A 26,391-nucleotide genomic window follows, 5' to 3' on the forward strand; every position below is an offset into this window, starting at 1 on the left:
TACAATCGACTCGCGCGACTGGCACATGCATCACCTGCGCCCAGCCCACTACGCCGAAACAGGAGCGCACAGAGTTCGTCTCATTCATTAACGGGGTGGGGGGGGGCGCGCGTGTGAACGGACTCTTGACAACCGCTCACTTCACAGTTGCCCGCAGAGGCCCGGCTCCTCTCTCTCATCGCATGCCCCGCGCCAGCAGAGACGACAACAGAACCAAGCGTCATTGGCGCCCCCCCCCTCCTCCTCCTTCCCCGCCCCCCCTTGCTCGACCGGTTTTGAAGACGTCAGGCCGTGGCGCTCAGACAGCGCCTCCTCCGCCGCCCTTCTCCACTGCTCTCCGTGCCGCCCGTGTTGAACTGGTCCATGCAGAACGGTCCTCTGTGGGGGCGGGCAGGCGGGGGGGGGCTGTGGGGGGCGTTGCGTCGGTGGGGGCGGTGGCGCGCGTGACGTACCCGCGGTGCGGGCACGTTTCGCGTTACAACTGCTCAATTCATTCATTCCCAGTTTCCCGTGACAAAGAGTTTCGCCTTGATTCCTCTTCGAGGGGTTTCCTTTCTGCCGTGGCTTAATGACTCAAAATCAAGTTTATTTTAGTTGATAATGTCCTGCTTTGCGCATTCGGTGCGTGTGTGTGTGTGTGTGCGTTGTCTGTCTGTGTGTGAGCGGTAGCGCGCTGCGCTACGAACCCGGCCACCCGAGTTCGATTCCCGCTCACGGCCAACACCAGTGACGATTATCTGAACCGATCCTGGGCCTCCCCTAGGTCGACTTGGCCACAAATGAGTACCTGGTGCGGTGTAAAAAAGAAAATCGTCACTCGGCGTGGTGTTGGCCACCCACCCCCTCGTGTGCCGTGCCGGCCTTCATAGGTGCTCGCTAACAGCACTTGCCCCTACAGTCTGTTCAGGTTATACGGGGGATCTTTTTCTTTGTGTTTTTGTGTAGATGTCTTGTCCACACTGCATTGTACACTCGGTGTAACAGGATCGGTTTGTATCGGCTGTAATTTTTATATGGACAGGCTGGCTCTGACTGTACTGTGCAAAGGACATTTGCACATCTGTGAAAAAGTGCTTTACAGCTCAACGGATTCCTCCAGTCTAAATACACATTTTGATTCTGAGGTTGGATTATGGTGGCGGTGACGCAGTGGTTAGAGCGTTGCGCTATGAAACCGGTGACCTTGAGTTTGAGTTTTGGCCACGTTTAATACCATTGCCGAGTTATTTCTGAATCGGTTTCCGGACTTGAACCTATCCGCAGGGACCTACATGTGGTAACGTCTGGTCGACAACTACTCCCATGAAACCACAACAAAGCTTGGGGAGGTTTTCAAGCAGCAGTGGATTAACGAGAGATGTATAATACACCATTGGAACCTCATTTGACAGTAGAAAAATATGATAATTGTTTTTTTACTCTTTTATCTGGCAACAAAACTGACACCTTTTTTACAAGGAGTCATGTTTGCATTGACCACAATACCTGCAGTCAGAATGCAAACAAAAAACATAACTCTGATAATGTATGCACTGTGCATATGCACTGTGCATATATTATCAGAGTTGTGTTTTGTAATGTACTGTGCATACATGATCAGAGTTGTGTTTTTTGTTTGCATTCCGACTGCAGGTATTGTGATCAATGCAAACATGACTCCTTGTAAAACATGTGTCAGTTTTGTTGCCAGATAAAAGGGTAAAAAACCAATTATCATGTAAATTACGATCAACATAAAGTGAACTTGTCGATCGATGTCAATTAGACGAAGGTTATTCTTGTCAGCAAGAGAGCATCAAAACATTGATATTGTAACTAAACTAAGAACGCCTTGCGGAAGTACGGAATGTTGTGGAGTTCCCTTTTGCAAGGATATCGAGTAAGGAAATTGTGATGCATGCACAAATTCTAGATTTGAAGCTTTTTCGTGACTGCAAGGATTCATACTCTTAGGTTTTTTCGGTAAAGTCACGTAGGTAAAAAATAATAAAATGAAAATTTATAAAAGTAATAAAAATGATTTATGATTTTATTTAAATTATTTTTTAAATTAAAATTGTATTCATTTTTTACCTACGTGACTTTACCGAAAAAACCTAAGAGTATGCATGCACAAAGTTGGCAAAGCAAATCGCACGTATGCATGGCTTGTATAATGCTTTCCAACCTGCATTTTTTACTCGGAAGAAATTCGTTTTTTTTATGCATTGAAATGCGCATTACCTATCCGTGACACGGATCAGAAATGTGAAAATTCAACAAATAAAATGGAAAGTGTTCAGATTATCACCGAGATGGTGCGCACTTTGGAGTCGCATTGACAACGACGGAAAGAGGAGCGCGTGGATTAAAGAACCGCCCCCTGACTTTCTTTTTCTCCTGACATTTTCTCGTGGGTTGTTATTTGTCCCGGAGCAGGGCGGCTCTCCGACTGTGGTGGTGTCGGGCCTGGTGTCGCCGGATGGTCTGGCGTGCGATTGGCTGGGCCGCAAGCTCTACTGGACCGACTCGGAGATGAACCGCGTCGAGGTTGCCGAGCTTGACGGCTCTCACCGCGCCGTGCTCGTGTGGAGCGAGCTGGACCAGCCCCGTGCCATCGCCCTGCATCCCGTCAAAGGGTACGGACGCGCAGACGAACGTTTGCCTCCGCGCGGCCGTACGCGCACTGGGAGGGGAAAGTTGCTGTTGGCGGGGCTCGCTTCGTATTCGAGGGACTGGTGCGGCCACGTCTGGTTGCCACTACGTCTGGATACGTGATCCTTCTATCGTTTGAGACCGTCTTGAATGAGGCCAGCGCCATAACACTGGCCAACACACTTTTTCTGGCATAAGGTATTTCAACGGTTTGAAGGTAATTTTGGGGTGCTGATTCCAATAACTGGCATCAGTTTTTGTCCGTCACATCAGGTTTTTGAGATATCAAATATTGCAGTTTCAATAAAAACTGCAGAAGAAAAATATTAAATAAATGTGGATATCTATATAAAACGATATTATAAACACACTATCCTAAAACTACAGCACCATATTTTAACACTAAAGCAGTCACTGACTCGCAACAACTTGCAATCATAAGTGACAGAGTTAATTTCGGGTAAAATCAATGAAAATGGGGTATGCCTATAGCATAAAATGAGATGTGATAGAGCAAATCTGAGATCAGATTTGGAATCGGCACCCTGAAATTAGTCTAAAACAGCTGCAAAAATCCAGGCCAGAAAAAAATGTTTTGTTTTTGTTGACCAGTGTAATAGGTTTCGGACACCAATCGCTGCTTTGTGTGCGGCTTATTTTTTGCGTACCGAAAAAACCAAAGAATATATCACAGCTCGCTGAATGGCAGTGTTGGCGAGTTGGCCGTCGGGGGTTTAAGCCATCGACTGTTGGGGATTAGATCACGTGGCTGTTGCGTCATGCGCATTCGACTATCGGCCTGCAGTGCGACGTGAACGACGTCACTTCATTTGGAGCTTCGTAAGATACCAGAGTAACTGGAACGCATTAGTTGGGTGACGTGACGATCGTCTTTTACCGTTCTAAAGTTAATCGCATTGAGGCAGCTCCTACTTCCAGGAGGCGGATGCCCAACACGCTACGAGTTGTCACACTTTCCCGATTTTTCATCTCTCGTCGATTGGGATACTACTATGGGGGTGCCCCTCCCGTAGGCCCGCGGTCGAGTGAAAACAACGTTTCCAGCGGCCGATTGGCTCCGCATTGCCGTGGCCTTAGCGATTACACCCCCCTCACTTAACCCAGCCGTGAGCATTGGGCTATCCCAGCACTCGCCCCACTCCACGTAGAATACTTTTCCTTTCAAACACAATCATAGGGAGTCCCAACTGTTGCCTCTAATGCCTGCTGTCATCCTTCACCCAAGTCGTAAGAGTTATTCTACTGACCTTAGCCTGAACCCTACCGCTAACTTATATTCTACCACTGCCTGCGAAGCAAAAGTATTATGAATGTAACCCCCCCCCCCCCCCCCCCTGGGTTACGGGATAGGGTTTGACAGATAGCCAAACAATTTTTTTTCTCGCTCTCTCTCTCTACACACTGTTTCTGGTTGCCGATGGAGTTTTGTTGTTGTAAACATGTTGCACATAATCACTTCTTCTTGTCCGGCAACGGTTACGGGCGCGCGCACACGCTCATCGGAGAGGACCTTGCACCCCCCCCCCCCCCCCCCGGCTCCTACCGAAGCCGTGGTCCACGCTCGTGCTCGTGTGCCGAGCCGCTGGTGCTGGCAGTCCCATAACGGTGCTCTTGTTTAGCCGTCCCTCCCCGCGGGTCGGTGTGAGAGGGGGATTGGAGGCTGGGTCCGGTGGCTGTGGTGCAGCGTCGGTAGCGGCGGTGTTTGGATTGTGATGGGAATTAGTGGAATGAGATGATGATGTTGTTGACGGGCGTCGTTGTGAATTGTTACGTTTAAATTTCGATTTAAAGCTTTCGTGACTGCAGGGATTCATCTTCTTGGTTCTTGCGGAAAAGTCACGTAGAAGGGAAATAATAAAATAATAATAATAATAAAACATAATAAAATGTTATGTTTTACTTTTATTATTTCAATTCTACGTGACTTTACCGAAAGAACCAAGAAGATGTTACGTTTAAGTTGTTGGTGGCCGGGGGCGGTGGGGTGCAAGGGCGTGCCCCCGGGCCCCCATTACTCTCCGTTGTATTTTCAGTCGACGCGTTGTATTGGCACATTTGCGATATTTTGTATCCGTCTACACTTTTTTTTTTCCCCTGTTGGGCATTTGTTACGCTAACCTAAATTCGAAAAATTACCCCGAATTTTCGAATTTCCCCAATTTGGTGGAATACGCGGAGCGATCATTGCTCCCCTCCCCCCCTACTGGCAGATCGACGCCCCCCAAGTCGCTCTTGCAAGTGAGATTCATCCTGGTCTCTTGAGTTCTCACCTGGTTAAACAACGGTAACTTAAAATTTAGAACTGTTGTTGTTTCTTTAAGTTGAATCCGAAGTGTAACTAAAACAATCGCAACGTGAAACTTTGAAATCACCTTTGGCGTCAAGGAGTTGACTAGATTGAGATGTTGGATATGTCTTCGTGCAAGTCACGTGATCGCCGACACATTAACGTGAGATTTCGTTTCGGCGTGGGATGCCAATTGGCGTGGTTAGCGAGTTGCACGCTGACCCCCTCGCAACCCGAGTTGGATTCCTAGTCAAGGCTAGCATCGGTTGCGGGTGATATCCGAAGAGCACTCCTGGTCTCTCCCCCACGCGTTCATAAACTTGTACGTCCCCAAAAAGATTGGCAAAAAAATCCCTACGACTGACATGGCACGAGAAGGGCCCCCCCCACCCCCCCCACAGGCTTCCGGAGTAGCCGAGAGATGTCAGTGAAGGTCAGCTTTGCGAGCCCCATCCGTATGGACCTTCTGTGTCGTATGCCTGCGTTTTCTCCCCGTACTTCCGCATGCAAAATGCCTCTTAAAATGGAATTGATCAAACGTGCACACCAGTGCAGAACCCTCCTGAAATAGGCCCTTGGGATGCAGGCATGCTCTCCTGAATGAATATATCGCAGTTGATTATCGATTATCCGCCTGCTTCCAACATTCTCTTTGGTTCTTTCGGTAAAGTCACGTCGAAAAATAATAATGGATCGTGACGTTTCGATCGCCACACAAGCGGACGACCTGCAGTCAGGAAATCAAGATTGCTTCTCACATTATCCGGCAGTCCCGGGCCGATCCGGTGAAGTCAATCGGCGAAACCCCTCCAAAGGCTTGTAACTAGTCCTGCGATCGGCACCACGTGCGTAACAAAAACAAAGTAGCTACGCTTGAATTTCGTGTCAAGTAGTATATACAGTACATTATACACTACATACAACTTAAACAGTGAAAATACTGCACGTATACACATCACCCCATGCAGAGTCTCCGAGAGTGGAGTGGTGAGTACGGTGCAGTAAATAGTGTGACTTTTTACAGGAGGGTATTTATTTTTGTCTATTTGTATGTTCACGTATGCCAATTTCTAATAATAAACAAATTAAAAACCACAAAAAGAACTCGAAACAATGTCATGCAAAAATGTGCAAAAACTATATTTTTTAAATAATAATGTCGTGGTGATCCGGCGTTTTTGAAAATCTGGCACTCCCTCCGACTCGAAGCTAGTGGATAATTAATCGATGATCTACTGTAAATAATATCATGATTATTCACTACTGGTGTGGACTCGGTACCCTGACTCAACCACCAGTCCCCAAAGCTTCCCAAGCACTTCCGATTTTACGATATTCTCCTTGGCTTAATCATGGTTTTCTGATTAAGCCAAACATTTCCTGTTTCATTCTCCAGGGTATCACCAGTGGGTTGCAGCTGCGCTCGGCTTAGTCCGAAACTTCCATAACGCTTGCGCATTTTATTTTTCCTTTTTTTCCACCAATGGGTGAGTTGCAAGCGAGCCCCCCCCCCCCCCCCCCCCCCACACTTACAACATAAGTCCCCATTTGCAACGCGCTAATGCCGGTGCAATCGGCGAGCACCTGCTAAAGCTACCGACACATCACAAACTCATTTCTTTAGGACTGCTTTTTGGTGTTTAGTTTGTTGTCCTTCCCCGCGGCCTCCGTTTCGCACGGCTGAAAGAAGGTCGGCGCACGTACACGTTGTGCCTGGCCACCTTTGTATCACCAGAGTTGCTGCGAGCAACAGGAACCTTCTTCTTGGTTCTTTCGGTAAAGTCACGTAGAAGGGAAAAAATAAAATAATAATAATTAAAATAACTAAATAATTCTCGCTGGTGGGAATGATTATTATGTTATTATTTCCCTTCTACGTGACTTTACCGAAATAACCAAGAAGATGAATCCCTGCAGTCACGAAAGCTTTAAATCGAAATTCAACAGGAACCTATATTTTAGACCCAAGTTGACGCAAGGAAGGCTCGTGCTGGACGCAGACAGAATGTTGCCGTCAGTGCCGATGACAAGCGAGTGAATGCAAGTCGCTGGGATTTTACTGCAGTGGGTTAGCCATCATTACTCTCTTCCCCTGCGTTTCTCCGCATCCCCCCACCACCCCGTTCCCAAACAAAGACAAAGATCCCCCGTATAGCCTGAAGAAACTTTTGGGGCAAGTGCTGTTAGCGAGCACCTTTGTAGGCTGGTAGGGTACACGAGGGGGGGGTGGGTGGACAAAGCCACGCCCGGCCGCCTTTGTCTCCCGAGTGGCGATGTTGACACACCGCACCAGGTACTCGTTTAAGGCCGAGTCGACCTAGGAGAAGCCCAAGACCTGTAAAAAAAATCGTCGCTTGTATTGGCCGTGAGCGGGATTTGAACTCGGGTCGCGACACTACCGCTCCCCAGCAAACACAGGTGCACGCACACGCACACCGACTTGCACAGACTAATCAATCACCGCTTACACGTAGACACCCAACAATTCCAGAGACCCACGCGGACAAACACACGACGACATTAACTGATTTGGTTTATATTATCCAGCTGCAAACAAAAACCAGAGAAGGATTTGGCACGCGCGAACAACAAACCCACCCCAGTGGTGCATTCGCGTCGGAACAGAAATCACTGCCGTCTGTCTGCGCGCAGGCAGGGGCAACCTTCGGGCGCTTTTGTTTTTAACAGGGCCCCGGGTTTAAGAGCAAAGGGGTAGGATATAGTTACGGCCGTGTGGGACGATCGCCGAAAGGGGGGGCCTGGTGGAGTGGAGTGGGAGGGAGGTGGGTAGCCGGGGGGGGTGGGGGGAGGCATTCCGAAGGCCCCAGCAGGCGTTGGCAATCACGCCTCATTCATTAGGCCACACGGCGGTGACGGGGAGTGGACAACAGCTTTTCTGCTGCTGCTGCTGCTGCTACAGTTGGCGCTGCCTCCAGGCCCCATCAGTCACACATGTGGGATTGTTTTCCCGGTGTCTAAACATCCGCCTCGGCCACTGCGCCTCTGAGCGGCTGGTTCGTACGTCTTGGGAGGATGGGGGGCGGACGGGGGGTGTGTGCACGCGCGCAGTGCACGTGCGCACCAAGATGGTTTTTTCCACGTGCGGATCGTGTTTGTGCGTGCGACACGCGGCGCGCTTGTGCGCTTGGCGTGTACGCGCGCGAGAGTGAGGTGCACGTGTGGTGCGCATTGTGCGCTGTAACAAGTTTGTGTTGCGTGTTTATTTTCTTGCTTTCCTAAATTTTTGTATTGTTGGGGAGCGGATATTAGCGCCGGCGCAGTAGTGAGTGAACTGTGCACCATGGCCCTGGAAGTGTGAGTTCGAGTCACCATTTGAATTACTCATCACCCCCCCAGGCCTTCACCAACTATCACTGACCAGCATGGTCAAGTATGGTCATTGAACCTCTATGAGCAACACAACTTACTTCATGAGTATACGCGTGTGCGATCAGCAGGAGTGTAGTAGAGAGTGGTTAGGGTAGCGTTGGTGCGTTGCGCTACGAACCCGGCGATCCGAGTTCGATTCCCGCTCACGGCCAACACCAGTGGGCGATTATCTGAACCGGTCCTGGGCCTCCCCTAGGTCGACTCGGCCTCAAATGAGTACCCGGTGCGATGTGTAAACATCGCCACTGGGGAGACAAAGGCGGTCGGGCGTGTTGCTGGCCACCCACCCCCTCGTGTGCCGTGCCGGCCTTCATAGGTGCTCGCTAACAGCACTTGCCCCTACAGTCTGTTGGTGCTGAAACGAGGGATCGTTGTCTTTGTGTTGGTCAGCATGCTTTGACAATATCACCCCACAGAAATCTTAATTAGCTTGCTGGGGAATCGAACTGCGAAACCGATGAAAGCAGCCTCGATGATTACCATGCTTGGCCACTGTGTTGGGTTCGGGAGAGCAACCACTCTGACAGGTTATTTGCCTTATCTGTAAGTCTTGAATAGACTGTGAATGGGGGCTGCCGCCTTCCTTGACGGCTGCGGGGGCCGCGTGATTGTGGGGCGTCTGTTCGGAAATGTCACAGCCTGCGTGCGCGTGAGAAAAGCTGCTCAAAAAAGAGTGCCAGATAAAAAATAATTATTTTATATGAATTTGTCGGGCGCCTTTCACTAATGTCTTAAGGTGCCTTGTAAGGAAAGGCCAAGAGAATGAGAAGCCAAAAAGAACCAACTGACTTAAAAAAAAAATTCGATTTAAAGCTTCTTTCGTGACTGCAGGGATTCATCTTCTTGGTTCTTTCGGTAAAGTCACGTAGAAGGGAAATAATAAAAGAATACAATAATACAACATAATAAAATAATTCTCACGACGTTTCGGCCACAACGCAAGCAGCCGTCCTCAGGTGAAGAACAGGTCTGTCGGGAAGACAGCGTTGTGGCCGAAACGTCGTGAGAAATATTTCATTGTTTTATTTTTATTATTTTATTATTTCCCTTCTACGTGACTTTAAAAAAATAGTTTTTAAAAGGAGACTTAAAAGTATATCCACACGATTCGTGTTGGTTGGTTGACCGGTTGGGATTTTGTTTTGCCCCCTTTAAAAATGTTTTGCTCCTCGGAGCAGGAAAATGAAAAATAAAACTGAAGTTGAAGATCGAACGTTAAGCGAATCAGATTATGTAGTTGTACTGCGGGAGGAATCCGATGAGCGATGAAGCTCTTTTCCATGGATGTCCAGTAGGGGCATGGGGGTAAGAACATTACCACAAAAAATCTATAATACAAAAACACAATAGGAGTGTAAAGTACACGAAAAATAAACAAATCACCGAAACATCTACAAATGAAACTAAACCATCCCCATCCTACCAGGCCAAGCCCACTGAGGTATTAACTTACTTTTTTAAGCGACCTGGCCACAAATGACAGCTCAACAAAGTGGCCCCATAATTTGGACATTTATAGCAGCAACATAACCTAAATAGTCTAAATGTGGAGGGAAAAAAAAATCGACACAACCACGGGCAGAGAGAAAGAGGGCGACACGCAAACTCCAAATACAGTAATCCCTTGCCACTTCGTGGTTCAAGTTTCGCGGCCTCAGTGCATCGCGGATTTTTATACCTGTGCAGTAACACCATCATCATCATTCATCATCACATTCATCGAACTGCACAGGTCTGTCATCGTCGTCATTGTCATCGTCATTGTCATCGTCATCGTCGTCATTACTGGAGTCAAGTCTCAAGATACTACTGTCATTGGTGAGTGTAGAACACCATAATACGTATCGTATGAGAGAGAGAGTGAATGTATAATATTAAGGTTTTGTAATTAAATAGATTTAAGTAAAATATATATATATATAAAAAGTATAAATATACATATTTTAAACATTCTGGTACCCACACACACATATACGGAAATTCCTAGGGGGCCAATCCTACTTCGCGGATTTTCACCTATCGCGAGGGGTTCCGGTCCCCATTAACCACGATAAACGAGGGATCACTGTATACAGCAGCAGGCGTCAATGTGGGAATGAAACCCGTCGACCTCCTGCATACCAGGCGAGCAAGATAACATCGCACCACCGTGGCGCCCTTTAAATAAGTAAAGAACTAAGAGCCAAAACGAAATCATCCAGACTCAATGCGAGTGCTGAAAAATGTATTGTGTGTTTCGTCTTGTTTTGTTGTAATAACTTTATGACCCCCCCCCCCCCACCTCGTCGGATTCCTCCGGAACAAATTAAAGATTCTGATTCGACGGCATATTGTGGGGTTGACGCACGCCATTTAATCCGTCATCTTTGAAGTGGGGTCGGTGGATTCTGAGTTTGTCGCTCCACGTTTAGAAACGTGCATTGAGATTATTTAGATGGATTATTTTGCCGCTATACATTTGCACGTGATGAGCACATTTGTTGAGCTGCTAATCGTGGCCAGGTCGTTTCTAAAAAAAATAGGTTAATACCTTGGTGGCCTTTCACCTGGTAAGATAAAAAAAAATGTGCTTTATTTCGATTTAAAGCTTTCGTGACTGCAGGGATTCATCTTCTTGGTTCTTTCGGTAAAGTCACGTAGAAGGGAAGTAATAAAATAATAAAAAATAAAATTATTTTATTAGGTTTTATTTTTATTATTTCATTACTTCCCTTCTACGTGACTTTACCGAAAGAACCAAGAAGAAAAATGTGCTTTGTCTAATTTTTTAAGTGATTTGTTTACAATTCATATACTTTTCACTCCGATCGTGTTTTTCTGTCGTTTGTTGTTTTAACGCTCTGACCCGCCCCGACTGGACATCTGTGATAAACTGCTTTATAGCTCATCTAATTTTTCCAGTATAAATACATATTTTGATTCTGAACATATATGGGGCTATGACGTACGATTTAGTTTTTTTTTCATTCCACACTCCCACTCGGTATTGGCAAAATCGCCCCTTCTTTGCCGCAGGAATTTAACGAAGAGTCACATTTGCCACGATGCGAATCGGGCCGTGAATGTGTTAGTGCGACCAGCTTGTGTTTGCATGCGTGTGGTGCATCTGCACGTCATCTCAGTCGGTCAACCCGTGACACCCGAGTCTGTCCCGTGACCTCCTGCCAGCGGGCGTTCGACACTTCACGTGGCCTTAAAGTCCGCACAGCCTGGCGCAAGCGTCGTGGTGACGTCACCGCCAAATTTCGATTTAAAGCTTTCGTGACTGCAGGGATTCATCTTCTTGGATCTTTCGGTAAAGTCACGTAGAAGGGAAGTAATAAAATAATAAAAATAAAACATAATAAAATAATTATCACGACGTTTCGGCCACAACGCAAGCAGCCGTCCTCAGGTGAAAACCAGGTCTGTCGAGGCGACAGCGTCGGAATGAAACAGCACCATGCTTGGAGCCTATATTTAAGCTGGGTTGGAAGGGGGGGAAAGGGCGCCTTGACAAAAGACTTTGCATATCAAGAGGAATTTAGCATATTTATGGGAAATGCAGGTATGTGATTAGTACTACTTATGCCCGTGCATTATGCAGGATTAGCAGCATCATAGTGACGAACGGCGGTTGTTGTTGTTGTGTGCGTGCCCGAACAGCTACATGTACTGGACGGATTGGGGCGAGGTTCCCAAGATCGAGCGGGCTGGCATGGACGGCACGGCACGTTCCGTCATCATTGACACCAACGTCTTCTGGCCCAATGGCCTCACCATCGACTATGAGGCCTCCAAGCTGTACTGGGCGGACGCCAAGCTCAGCTACATCCACCGCGCCAACCTCGACGGCACATTCCGGTGAAGGGGCTGCTTGCGGCAAGGGAGACGCGTTACCGATTAACCCTTTCCCGTTACAAGACGTCTACAAGTTACCGGATGGGGAACTGGGGGGTGGCGGGGGGGGTACCGTTCGCCACCGAATCTCCGAATGAAAAAGGGTTAACCAAACCGAAAAAATGAGAATAGGCTTTACCCCCTCTGGCAATCAAACAGAAGGTGTTAAGATGTTCATACATCGAACAGACACCTATTGCAAAGCATCAGTCTCCATTTACCACACTTGCTCGTGGCAAAACAAGTGAAAATTTGCGTCCCAGTATGCCGCCGTGACACTGGTGATGCGTTTTAGAATATTTGGCGGCGATACATTTCCACACAGTAAGCCGCTTCGTTGAGATGTCATTTGTGGCCAGGTCATTTGTACAATATAGCTCGGCGAGCCCTTACCTGGTAAAATAATAAAAATTAACCCGTAAAAACAAAGTTATTCACTATAAATCCTTTATATGCGTGGCATCGGTTTTATGTTATTATTCATTTCTGTTTTTCTTGAGTAAGAGTTTCATTTTTATCACATTGGTATTTTAAATTAAATATGAAAAAAAAAAATTTCCTGAACAGTGTAAAATTTTGGAAACATTTTTTCAGGAGTCTGTGTGCAAAATGTCAGCTCGATTGGATCACGGGAAGTGGGTTAAAAAACGACCGAAAGATTTGCACGCAAGTGAACTCTTTGGTTCATTCACTAAAGTCACGTAGGTTAAAAAATACATAAATGAAAAATATTAATAAATAAATCGCGACGTTTCGATTGCAACACAAGCAATCATCATCAGGTGTGACAACCACAGCAAGGAATTTTTTTTTACTGAATTTCTCACTTCAGTAAAACATGTCCTTGCTGTGGTTGTCACACCTGATGATGATTGCTTGTGTTACAATCGAAACGTCGAGAGTTATTTATTTATTTATTTCCCTTTTTTCCTCATTTTCACCTACGTGACTTTACCGAAAGAACCAAAGCGTATGGATCCTTGCAGTCACGAAAACTTCAAATCTGGTGTCGTTGAGTTTATCGAACCATTTCCATTGAGAAAGCTTCAAGGCCACGCCAGACACACAGCTCGTTTAAGGATTATAGATTCGCGTTCGTTTGGAGAGACCATAGGTTGCTTTAAACTCAGTTCGGTGGGAGACTGGTTTTTTTTACACCACCGGTGAATTTTATCTCGAAGGAAAATAACAGGTTCTGCGAGACCTTTTTTTTGCAAATGTTTCTTTAAAAAGAATAAACTACATCCCCCGGTGGTAGATTATTTTCTTCTGCGATAGTTTTCTCCCACTGTACGTGGCAAACTTTTGCCAATCTGTTTTTGCTGTGAACCGGTTAGACGTTTTCCTTTCATGTCGAAAGTGGCACTATCTCGACATCAAAACAAATCACGTTGTTTGTGACATCACCCGGTTGTGCTTGCATTGGTCAGCGAGCAACGTCGCGGATTTTAATCACGTTTATATTGTGTGGCCCGTGGAAGAGAAATGTCAACTGCATTGCGATGCCTTTCCATCGTGGAATGTATCGATTTTTTGGAGATTGCTTTAAATCGTAAGAGCAGTTTGCTACACCTATAAAGCATTCGCAGACAAATGTTAACTACCTCGACTGGTATACAGCAGTACGCGGGTTCGATCCCGACCCTGGCGCCTATATATTTGGGAGTTTGCGTGTCTCTCTCCCCGTGGTCGCGTGGATTTTTCTCAGAGTCCTCCGGTTTTTCCCTCCACAGTTAGAAACGTCACACGTTTAGAGTGTTTGCACGCGATAAGCCACTCCGTCGAGCTCATCATTTTTGGCCAGGTCGCTTAAAAAAGTAATAGTCGTTGTTTTTCTGGGGCCGGCACCAAGTTGCTACCCCCTTTTCCAGCACATTTAGAGCAGCCACGGCCCACGATCCCCCACGCTTGTCTGTACCGCGACGGGGGGTCAACGTGGACTTTGGGTCACCTTGGCCCCGGGAAGACTCTGCCACAGAACTACTTGTGAAGCCCCTTCGTTTGCCCCTCATCCCCCTTCTCATTGGCACACGTTTTTTTTTATGTGCCCTACAAAAAGGACGTTCGTCGCATGTCAATAAAACCAAAGCTTTCGGTCCTTCATGTACCGTGCCAAAGTTAAAACCGGATGATATGGTTTTTAGGCACAGTGTAATATTTGAGGTGCGGGGGGGGGGGGGTGTTGGGGGGGTCACAGTGAAGGAGTGAACAAAGCATTTTGAGAGCGTGGGGATAACCCTCCCGCATCGGCGGCTTTGTGTAAAAGTCGAGGCCTCAAACGTCGTCCCCGTGGCGCGAGCAGGCAGGTGGTGATCGACGGGTCTCTGCCGCACCCGTTCGCACTGACGCTGCTCGCCGACTCGCTCTACTGGACCGACTGGCAGACGCGCTCCGTGCACGCGTGCTCCAAGCTCACGGGCTCCGACCGACGGCAGATCGTCACCGACATCTACTCCCCGATGGACATCCACGCGTACAGCCCTCTGCGGCAGCCCACTGGTACGTGCGTAGGTGTGTGCTTGATAATTGGTTGTTTACCCTTCTATCTGGCAACAAAACTGACACCTTTTTACAAGGAGTCATGTTTGCATAGACCACAATACCTGCAGTCATAATGCAAACAAAAGAACATGAAAAAAAACAATTATCATATTTTTACTGGCAAATGAGGTTCCCATAGTGTAGATGCTTGCCCCGAGCTCTCATACTCTGATGGTGCATTGTCTTTGAGTTGTGCGCCTTTTGGCGTCATCTGGTCCAACCCATGTGAGACTAGGCTCTAATTATCAGAGTTATGTTCTTTTGTTTGTATTATGACTGCAGGTATTGTGGTCTATGCAAACATGACTCCTTGTAAAAAGGTGTCAGTTTTGTTGCCAGATAGAAGGGTAAAAAAACAATTATCATATTTTTACTGGCAAATGAGGTTCCCATAGTGTAGGTGTGTGCTTGTTTTGAACTTCTTTCGCACTGTACGTGGCCAACCGCGCTCATAGGAGGTGCGGGGGAAGGACAACAAACTAAACACAAAAAGCAGTTTTGTTGAAATTCGTTTTCAATCGAGATGATTTCAAAGTGCATATAGCTCCTAATGGCTTCCTAAATATCAGAAGGAAGAGCGTTCCAGACGGCCGCTGAAGCGCGTTTGAAAGCACGCGATGCGGTGCCCGTCTTTGTTCGATGGCTAGCCAAATCCTCCTCCGCTGCTAGGATGACCGGAGTATGCGTGATGGTTTATGCCACTTGACGAGACCAGCAGCGAGGTGTTGTGGCAGGCACTGTGTGTGTGCAAAGAGTGCGACTTTGTAATGTGTTCGTTCAGCAACCGGAAGCCAACGCAGCTCAGCGAGCGCTGGACGGACACGGTCGGTACGCGCTGTGCTAGTTGCAACAAGAAAGTGGGGTGGTGGTGGTGGAGGGGGGGTGGGATACAGGGAGGGGAGGTACACATTTTGCCACGCGAGCCGGGAGCTGTCGCACATCGAGGCCCGTGGAATAGACGACGTTTCGTCAGATCGTGCGCGTGGCAGACACTGGCGGGCATGGCTCTGGGCACGGCTCTGGGCCCGGCTCTGGGCACAGCTCTGGGCACGGCTCTGGGCACGGCTCTGGGCACGGCTCTGGGCACGGCTCTGGGTGTGGCGAAATCGTCACCCGCCAAGCCTCGGTGCCTGGCAAAACACACACACCACCACACCGCCACCGCCCCCCCCCCTTCTGTCGCTTTAAGCCAAACGCGCCTGCGTGCGTGCGTGCGTGTGTACCTGTTCTCTTATGCAGGCCGGAACCCTTGCGGCGACGACAACGGAGGCTGCTCGCACCTGTGCCTCATGTCCCCGGCGAAGCCGCACTTCAGCTGCGTGTGCCCCACGGGCGTGCAGATCCTTGCCGACAACAAGACCTGCCGCCAGGGTAAGCGGGCGCCCCTTCCGCCCCCCCCCCCGACAGACACCCGCTCTCCAAGCTCGCTCGCCGTGTCTTCTCGCGTTAGCCCACCGCGTCGGTGTCCGTGCGGTCGCCTCTCGGTCATCCGGCCAGCTGGCCTCTTGCCGTAGGGGCGAATGGCTCTGGCAAGTCGGTATGTCTCGAGTTCAAATTCTGGTGTTGTTCCCCAGCCCCATCATCCCTCCCCAGGGTCGATAAAGTACTACCGCTTTGTGGGGAAGTACGACGATGAGCCACTTCGCTGACCTATCGTTTGTGATAGCCGGGTCCTATTCTGAAAAAAGAGCTGCACAGTTCATATTCTTAGGTTTTTTCGGTAAAGTCACGTAGCTAAAAAATTCAAATTAATAAAAGTTAAATAAAAATCACGACGTTTCGGAGGCAACACAAGCTTCACAGCACGATTGCTGTGACGGTTCCACTTGAAGACGGAAGCTTGTGTTGCCTCCGAAACGTCATGATTTTTATTTTAATTTTATTCATTTTAATTTTTTACCTACGTGACTTTACCGAAAAAACCTAAGAGTATGAATCCTTGCAGTCACAAAAGCTTCAAATCTAGAATCTGCACAGTTGGGCTCTTTCCCTGCTCACAAAACATTTCAGTGGACCCATTTGTAGTAGCCTCGCGGACCACCGGGGTCCGCTTATCACAGCTTGGACACACCAAGCTCTTGCTCCCGTCGCGTGCCGACATCTCGGCGTTCGTCGGCAAGTGAAACCGCGCTTCCATCGCAAACAGGCGCGCAGGAGGTGCTGCTGCTTGCGCGACGCACGGACCTGCGGCAGATCTCGCTCGACACGCCCGACTTCACGGACGCGGTGCTGGCGGGCGCCGGCGAGGTGCGCCACGCCATCGCCATCGACTACGACCCCGTCGAGGGCCACGTGTACTGGAGCGACGACGAGCTGCGCGTGGTGAAGCGCGCGTCGCTGCAAGCCGCCGGCGGTGGCCCTGCCGACCCCACGACGGGTAAGCGCGCCGCGGGCGGTGGTCGCCGAGCGTCGAGTGGTGAAAGGCTTTTTTTTTCTTTGCTTAGCAGACGAGGGCCCTTGCATCGTCGAAACGACACCGGGAGAAAAACTAAGATTTTATTTTGGTGCCGAGACTCCCCGGCAAGGGCATGCGGTAGGCGCGCAGCACGGATTTTGGCGCCAGCTATCATCGAATGCGGCGGTCGTGTCGCCCCCGGTGTCTCTGCGGTGTGGGTATGTTCTCCCCGTGGTCGCGTGGATCTTTCTCCCGAGTCCTCCGGTTTTTCCATGCGCATTTAAAATCGGCATCACGTGTTGAGAATATTTGGCTGCTATAAATGTCCACTTGATAAGCCACTTTGTTGAGCTGTCATTTGTGGCCCGGTCGCTTCTTAAAGGAAGCTAATAACTCAGTGGGCTTTACCTGGTAAGATAAAAAAAAAATGGGTTAGTTTTATTTGTACAGTAAAACCTTGGATTGCGAGCATAATTCGTTCCGAAAACGTGTTTGTAATCCAAAGCACTCGTATATCAGTTGTGATCACGTGACGCTCGGCAGACAAAGCGTATACACGTGCTACTTGTATTGCAAGACCTCGCTCGTTTATCAAATTAATATTTAGTTGAAAATTTTGCTCGTCTTGCAAAACACTCGCAGACCAAGTTACTCGCAATCCAAGGTTTTACTTTAGTTTAAAAACAACGGGCGCTACGACGCCTCTCTTTGTCAGAAGCGAAGGTGGCTGTCGCAAACGGGGCGACGGTTTGATTCGAGAATCGACGCTTTTTTTTGGTTTGCGGCGTCTCATTCGTACTTCGTCGTTTATTTTGCGTTGTCTGTATCGGTTACGTTTTGTACGGTGTCTCATCTGCACTCTCTCATTCGACGCATCGGCTGAACTATTTTTATTTTAGCAGGTAAGGCCCAACTGTGCCATGTAGCTTTGTTTCAGAAGCGACCTGGCCATTGCGAATGATAGCCCAGCGAAAGAGGATTATCACGATCACGTCGAGATTTATAGCAGCATCCAAAACGCGTGATGTTGATTCTAAATGTGGAGGTAAAATCGGGAGGACCCGAAGAACACACCAAGCGACCACGGGGAGAGAGAGATACACGAACTCCAAATGTACAGCAGGCGTCGGGGTTGGGATCGAACCCACGACCTCCTGAGGAGATGCTCCCCCCCCCTCCCCCTTTCTCCCCCCCCCGTTCCTGTCACCATGCCGGGGGGGTTAGAATATGAAGCTGGTGCACCTTCTCTTGCTAGCGGAGGAAAGCCGCCCCAAAAGGCGCATCCCCCCCCTGACATGCTGATGTTGCCCGTGTATGTACCGTATGTTGAACTTCTTTCGCGCCGTAAGTAGCCAACCGTGCTAATCGGAGATGAGCTGGATAGACAAATCAGAGGTGCGGGGGAAGGAACACATTCCTGCGGAGGGAGCTGGTAGGAACGTTGGGTTGCTCGTTCAATGGCCAGGGTCAACGGCGGCGTGGTGTATTTCGCAAATATGGCCGACTGTGAGGGCGGGCACAAGCCGGCGTGAGTAGGTTAAATGTTGAGTTTTATAAGGGCACCACGGGGTGACCAGCCCCACCCTCCCCACCCAGCCCCACCCTCCCCACCCTCCCCACCCAGCCCCTCCCCATTCTTCCCCCCCAGCCCCTCCCTGCACGACGGACACAATAATCCCCTGTGGGCTGGTGTAACCAGGAGGTTCCTACCAGTATTATGTATGTGTGTGTGTATACGTTGTTGTTGTGGGGAGCGGTGGTGTTGAGGTGAGCGCATTGCGCTACGAACCCAGCGACCCGAGTTAAATTCCCGCTCACAGCCACCACCAGCGACGATTATCTGGGCCTCGCCTAGGTCGACTCGGCCTCAAATTAGTACCTTGTGCGGGTGTGTAGTAAACATTGCCAATAGGGAAACAAAGGCGGTCGGGCGTGGTGCTGGCCACCCACCCCCTCGTTGTGCCATATCAGCCTTCATAGGTGCTCGCTAACAGCACTTGCCCAAACAGTCTGTTACAGGCTATGTAGGGGATTACATGAGCGCTATTCACTAACAGCACTTGCCCCAACAGTGTTAATAGGCTATCCGGGTGGAGCGGGGGGGGGTCTTTATCATTGTTTATCTGTCTGATGTGACCTCTCTGATATTGATTCAACAACAACAACAACAACAACGCAAAATGAACCAACAGAAGAGACGCTGGTATGGACGGAGGTGCAGCACCCGGACGGGCTGGCGGTGGACTGGATCGCCCGGAACCTCTACTGGAGCGACACGGGCACCGACCACATCGAGGTGGCGCGTCTCAACGGCTCGTCGCGCCAAGTCCTCGTCTCCGAGGATCTCCAGGAGCCCCGGGCGCTCGCGCTCCACCCCCTGGCCGGGTAGGCGCCACGCCCCGCTTGTCGGTCTCCCCACCGCCGTTTAACGGGGGATCTACCGCGCCGCGTGCGCTTGCACGTACTTACGTCGAACGGCTGTCGCGCCGTGCGTAGCCAACGGTGCAGGTCGAGCCGCTTTGCCGTAGCAAGAAGGCAACTACAGCGGCATCAATGTACCGGCCCATGAATAAAAAAATATACTCTTTAAGTCAAATCTAGGTTGATCTTTAAGTTGAGTTTGGGACTTTGCAAGACAACGCTGTCTTTAGGCAGCGATGTGTGTGGCCGTTTCCCCCCCAAGTCCTCGAAAGATGAGCCACAATTTTTTTCCTGGTGGTTCTGGAACCTCTGCTCATAGTCGTACGTACAGTAAAACCTTGGATTGCGAGCATAATTCGTTCCGGAAACGTGTTTGTAATCCAAAGCACTCTTATATCAGTTGTGATCACATGACACTCGGCAGACACAGCGTATACACGTACTGCTCGTATTGCAAGACCTCGCTCGTTCATCACATTAATATTTATTAAAAAATTTAGCTCGTCTTGCAAAACACTCGCAGGCCAAGTTACTCGCAATCCAAGGTTTTATTGTACGTTGAAAATCTTTCGCACCGTGCGTAGCCGACCGCGCTATTCGGAGGTCGCATGGAGAAAGGACGGTAAACTAAATGGACAAAGCGGATCCGAAAGAAATTCGTTTGTCAATCTCGATGATTTAAAAGTGCGTAGCTCCAGCGGCTGCATAGTATCGGAAGGAAGGGCATTCCAGACGTCCGCAGGAGCGCATCTGAAAGTGCGAGTTAGTTGGACTTCACTACGTTGGTCGGTGTGGGTTGTGGGGGGTTGGGAAGTCGGGACTGTTCAAGTTAACGTTCAGATATCAATGAGGCCTTGCACTTGTACATTCGGCCTTTTGTCAATCCGCTGCTGGATGAGGTTCTCCCCCACGCTCTTTAGGTCGTGGGAGCGCGGGGGGTTATTTGATCACACGTAATGCTGGCCAGTGCCGGTTGGTTAAATTTGGCAGCCGTCGATCTGGGAAGCGTAGAAGTGCGGTACAACAATAGCGGCTTGCTGCTCTGACACCCAGCTTTGGCTGTCTCCTGCAGCCTGTTAAACAACTTGTCGTACGTCGTGGGCACTCACCCACGTTTGGCTTCCGAGATTTGATGAGATCAGGCGCATTCCGGGTTGTTTGGCCATAAGCCCACTGTCGTTACCCCCATAGAAAAAAAAATGACGACCGTCAACAGCTCGTGGTTTGTAGTCGCTTACCGTGCTGTGTTGCGGTGTGCCGGTGTCAAGGTTTTGTAAGTGCGAGAGATAAAATGTTTTTTGAACTTTTTTAAAAACACGCTTTTATGAAATGTACTAGTAATGAAAGAACTCCACGACTCCAGGATGTGGCCCCGAAGCTTGCCATAACGTAAGGGACCATGGCCAATTACAGCCAACGTCAGTTGACCGCGGACAATTAGACCCAAAGCGAAACATAACATAAAAAATAATTTTTAAAAATATTATTTTTTATGATAGAATATAGTATTGTCATCAGTGTGACATAAGTATACCAAGTTTGCAGTCGATACCACATTGGGAAGTGGGTTAAAATGGAGTTACAAGATTTGAGGATACAACAACAACAGACAGTGAGTTAATAGAAAGCGTGTAATAACAATATAAGTTGCAAGTTCATGTTTAGCAGCGCCTCTATGGCGCCCTCTACTGACCGGGCACTGCCACCGTGACTGGCACGCAATTTGAATTCGGCAGCATCGCAGAGCAGAGGTCGCTAACGGGTTTTGATTCCTTACCCGTACCCGATACCCAGCCGGGTACAGGTAGCTGGGTATCGGGTAAGGTACGGGTATCGGGTACCCGATTGCCAAAGCGTCTGGCCCACTGTGTTGCGTCTGCCGCGCGTTCCTGTGCCGCGCGTCAGGTACATGTACTGGACGGACTGGGGCGAGCGGCCGAAGATAGAGCAGGCGAACCTGGACGGCTCTGAGCGCGTCGTGCTCGTCAACACGTCGCTGGGCTGGCCCAACGGGCTGGCGCTCGACATCGCCCTGGGCACGCTGTACTGGGGAGACGCCAAGACGGACCGCATCGAGGTGAGCCCCCCCCACCCCCTCCACCGTCACCGCGACCGTCACGGGAAGAGGGGGGAGGGGGCGGACGCGGTGCCCGCGATCGAATTTTTGTGCGTAGCTCCGGTGGCTTGCTAATATCGGAAGTAAGAGCCACTCACTCTGTGTGTGTGTGTTGCGTTAACGCGACCTACATTCCAGCCTGCGTGGCTTTAATTACAAGCAACACGTAATGATCGTTTTTAAATCGGCGCGTTCGTGACCCGTTGGCCAACGTTGATGATTTATTTTTTTAAACTCTCGTGTACGCAGTGCATTGAGCCGTGAGTGTAAGATGCTCAATAGATTATTTGGCGACGCTGTTGCTGCTGCTGCTGCTGCTGCTGAGTTGGCAGCGGTGCACAGGCACACTTATTGACCGAAGAGACCTTAACACGTTCGTCAATAATGTCGCCTTCTTTTGTGTTGTCGGTGTTTTTGATGAATGCGGTGAGTTTTTACGCACAGATATTGGTTGTTTTAGATGAGGTGAACGTTTTTTGGAGGTTAGTGGAACGAACGCGGCTTAAACGGGGTGGACGGTGCAGGTTATATGGGGTGCCACGATGGTGAGATGTTCTATCTCCCTCGCCTGATATACACGAGGTCGTGGGTTCGATCCTGACCCTGACGCCTGCTGCTGTATATTTGGAGTTTGCGTCTCTCTCATCATCATCACGATGGCTAGGAGATATTAACTACCTCACCTGGTGTACAGGAGGTCGTGGGTTCGATCTCGACCCTGACGCCTGCTGCTGTATATTTGGAGTTTGCGTCTCTCTCATCATCATCACGGTGGCTATGAGATGTTAACTACCTCACCTGGTGTACAGGAGGTCGTGGGTTCGATCCCGACCCTGACGCCTGCTGCTGTATATTTGGAGTTTGCATGTTTTCCCTGTAGTCGCGTGGATATTTTTTTCCCCTGGTCCTCCAGTTTTTTCCTCCACGTTTAGAATCAACATCACGTGTTTAGAGTATTTGACCGCTATACATTTCCACGTGATAAGCCACTTCGTTGCGCTGTCATTTGTGGCCAGGTCGCTTCTGAAAAAGAGTTACATTACAGCTCATTTAAAAAAATAAAAAACAGCCTGAGTTTAAAGTCACAAGCTCGTGATTGTGGGTCAAGGGCTCGAATCATTGTCCTCTCTATTAAAAAAAAAACTCGGAACGGCTAATGTTTCTAGATTGAACTTTTAAAGCGTGAAACATTAGCGAGCGATTTAATGTGACAGAGGAATGAAAAAAGCGTTAAAAGTAAAAACGGCGGTCACTTCCGTGAGACACTCTTTCCTCGCAACTCCCTTTATCTCATTCTCACGACGTGATCCGATAATTAAAAGACATTCAGAAAAAAAAAATGTTCCCGTAAAAACAAAGTTTTTCACTATACATCCTTTATATGCGTGTTCAATGGGCCACAACCCAGCCCACATTGGTCTTTGAAACGGGCAGCTAGAGTCCTCTCGTCCTCTGGCTTGAGATGGCTGCCACCTATGGGTCAGATGATTGCCTGCCACAATTAATCAATTGGTAATTAAATAAATAAAAAATTTACCTAAAAAGTGTAAACATTTTTGAAAAAAATGTCACGAACATTAATTGTCACGCACAACGAGTCTGTGTGGAAAATGTCAGCTCGATTGGATCACGGGAAGTGGGTTAAAAAACGACCGAAAGATTTGCACGGTCGTAAGCAAGCAAGCAAGTGAACTTAATATAAAGGATTTAAAAATACCAATTACTAGTTCTTTATCAATCCACTCTGGGATGAGGTCCTCCACACGCCTTGACGCTCGTGACGATCTCACCCAAAAAAAATCTCTGTTTTAGATAATATTGGACGCGAAAGTCCCACGTGTTGAACTGGGCTCATGTCGGTGTTGTTTGACCATACTTCACCACGCTGGTGATGAGGGTCCTAGGACCCAGTCCAGATACTAGCCCATGAGCCCCAGATCGGATCTCTCTCTTGTCCAGTACCACTTGAGCTGGCATAACCCCCCAAGGGTTACAATTTCTACGTGTTCAGTAACACTAAATCATGCAATAGCAATTTCAAATGGTCAGATGGCTATCGTGCAATTAACTTTTATTGGCGATGTAAATAAATGGGTTGTACTCAAGATGCGCTACCCTTAGATGTGATACCAATTCCTGCTCTGACCTACGGACTACCACACCACTCGCTACTCAATGGCAAGTCGTGACCCGGGGAATTGAACTCGAGTCTCCGGGTTTCACGGTGCAGCGCGCTATCCACTCCGCCAACTCGCCTTCCAAAACACAGGAAAGTAAATTTCGGCTTAAATATACGCTGCCAAGCATGGTGGTGTTGATTCAGACGCTGTCTTTCCAACAGACCTGTTCTTCACCCGAGGACGGCTGCTTGCGTTGTGGCCGAAACGTCGTGAGAATTATTTTATTATGTTTTATTTTATTTATTTTATTATTTCCCTTCTACGTGACTTTACCGAAAGAACCAAGAAGACATGAAAGTAAATTTACCATCATTCTGTAATTACAGGAAAACTCCATTCAATTCTGGTGACCCCCCCCTCCCACACTCTCTACTTTCGAATCGAATTTTTTCTCTCCAGACTCCACGCGTCCCCCACCTCCCCACCTCCCAATCCCCGAAGCTGTGATCACTAAGTGGGATGAGGTTCCGCAAACACACAGCGCTGTGCGGGTCAGTCGTTCGTGTGACCGTTGGTTGAATTTTTTTTGGCGAGTTTTTTTTGTTTTTGCCACCGTGATGTGACACGTCGTTTGAGCCCGTCCGCTGTTTGGCCACACGAGAGTTCGCGCGCTGACGCCACAACATTCCTGCCGTGCGGTTTCGCAAGCCGGTTTGCCGTTTTATTAGGAATTTAAGTGGTGGGGCAGTGCTTTTCTTAGCAGCCGGTCCTCGGAGATGGCCAGCCTCCCCCTCCCACAACGCGTTGTTTTGTTTTTAAGTGAATAATAATAATCATCATGATGATGTAATGGCAATAAATTGCTGCGCGACCCATTGCATGCAAAGCGTGGCCTTTCAAAAATGCTTAATTGTCGACATGTTATGTGCTCGTCGGAAAGGACACGTGATCCGAACAGTTTTAATTACTTCTAGATTTGAAGCTTTCGTGATTGCAATGATTCATGCTCTTTTTCGGTAAAGTCACGTAGGTAAAAAAATAATAATAATTTGGTTATTTTCATTTATTACTATTTTATTACTATTAATCGCGCTGTCCAGTTAAAACTCGGTCTCTTACTAATCTCCATACGAGAAAGTCCCCCATCTGAAATGTTTAATTTTGCCACGAACTGAACGTGACTTCAACCAGTTCTGAAATGTGCACTGTGCCACTTGCTTGGCGCGGTGTCACTCGACGTCACTGCCAAATCCCCCCCTCCCCCACCCCGCTGTTTTCGAACGTGAGATGCATCTAATTTGGACAGTCTGCGAGTTGAACGCTTTCGCCAGTTCTTCCACTGCAAAAACACTCCTGCAAACCAATACACACACTTCTGCATGGGCCCGGCTGGAATTGTCCGATTTGGTGAACATTGTTCGGTGGACGGTGACAACGACGGTCAAAAACCTTGGCACGCAGCAAACAGATTCAAAGCATTACATTTCATCTCATTCATTTAACATTTCATTTGATTACATTTTTATTTTATTAAACGTGTATGACCCCCATTTTTAAATCCTTTATATCAAGTCCACTTGCTTGCTTGCTTAGGACCGTGCAAATCTTTCGGTCGTTTTTTAACCCACTTCCCATGATCCAATCGAGCTGACATTTTGCACACAGACTCCGTTGTGCGTGACAATTTATGTTCGTGAAAAAAAATTCTTAAATTTTACACTTTTTAAGACAAAAATATTATATTTAATTACCAATTGCTTAATGCTGCCATGCAATCATCTGACCCATAGGTGGCAGCCATCTCAAGCCAGAGGACGAGAGGACTCGCGCCGCCACGCATATAAAGGATTTATAGTGAAAAACTTTGTTTTTACGGGTTATACTTGTTTCCTCTTCCACAAATCCTATTATCCTTGGGGTTCAGGGCATACACTGTATTTATTTGCCCACAGATCCCACTGGTTTTGTAATTTATTTCGTCTGCTTCAATTGCGGCATGAATGCTGCACAGCTACGTTTCCTGTGGCCCGTGGGGGAACTAAAAATGTAATTGATTCGTCGGTTTAAAATTGGTGACTTTGACAATCAACTCGCTTCCACATGCAGCGAGTTCCCGCACCTCCGATTAGCGAGGTTGGCTACGTCACAGCCAGCTGCCAGGATTCGAAAAACCAGGATTTCATTGGTGTCAACTCGGCGCTCTGACCCATGAACCACCTGCTGCTCCGTTTAAGCATGGTTGGCTACGTGCCGTCGCGAAAGAAGTTCAACATACGTACGTACACACACCAGAGGTCGCAAACGGGTTTTGATTCCTTACCCGTACCCGTACCCGGCCGCACCAGGGTTGCAATCGGGTACCCGTACCCGTACCCTACCCGATACCCGGCTACCCGTACCCGGCCAGGTATCGGGTAGGGTACAGGTACCCGATTGCGACCTCTGGGATGAAGCCATGTTGCAGGCGCGGGCGGGTTGATTCTAGGAACTTGAATTGTGAGAAGAGACAAGACGTTGGGAAATGAGTGACAAACGGTTACTCGCCAGTGACTCACGGCCTACCCGTACCCATACCCGGTCGCACCAG

At 48.6% G+C, this 26,391-nt stretch overlaps 1 protein-coding gene across 1 annotated transcript in view; it reads left to right on the forward strand.

Moving 5' to 3' along the window:
* Positions 1-26,391, forward strand: part of LOC133342007 (low-density lipoprotein receptor-related protein 6-like) — a 93,506-nt gene that overhangs the window by 35,377 nt on the left and 31,738 nt on the right. The window contains exons 3-9 of the mRNA XM_061550872.1: positions 2,419-2,618; positions 11,978-12,175; positions 14,514-14,710; positions 15,992-16,123; positions 16,899-17,129; positions 19,340-19,532; positions 21,474-21,645. Of these exons, the coding sequence (XP_061406856.1) occupies positions 2,419-2,618; positions 11,978-12,175; positions 14,514-14,710; positions 15,992-16,123; positions 16,899-17,129; positions 19,340-19,532; positions 21,474-21,645 (1,323 nt within the window). The remainder of the gene's footprint in view (positions 1-2,418; positions 2,619-11,977; positions 12,176-14,513; positions 14,711-15,991; positions 16,124-16,898; positions 17,130-19,339; positions 19,533-21,473; positions 21,646-26,391) is intronic.

The sequence above is a fragment of the Lethenteron reissneri genome, chromosome 2 (genome assembly GCF_015708825.2).
Source record: "Lethenteron reissneri isolate LAM-NWPU_2019-01 chromosome 2, ASM1570882v1, whole genome shotgun sequence".
Taxonomy (NCBI): domain Eukaryota; kingdom Metazoa; phylum Chordata; class Hyperoartia; order Petromyzontiformes; family Petromyzontidae; genus Lethenteron; species Lethenteron reissneri.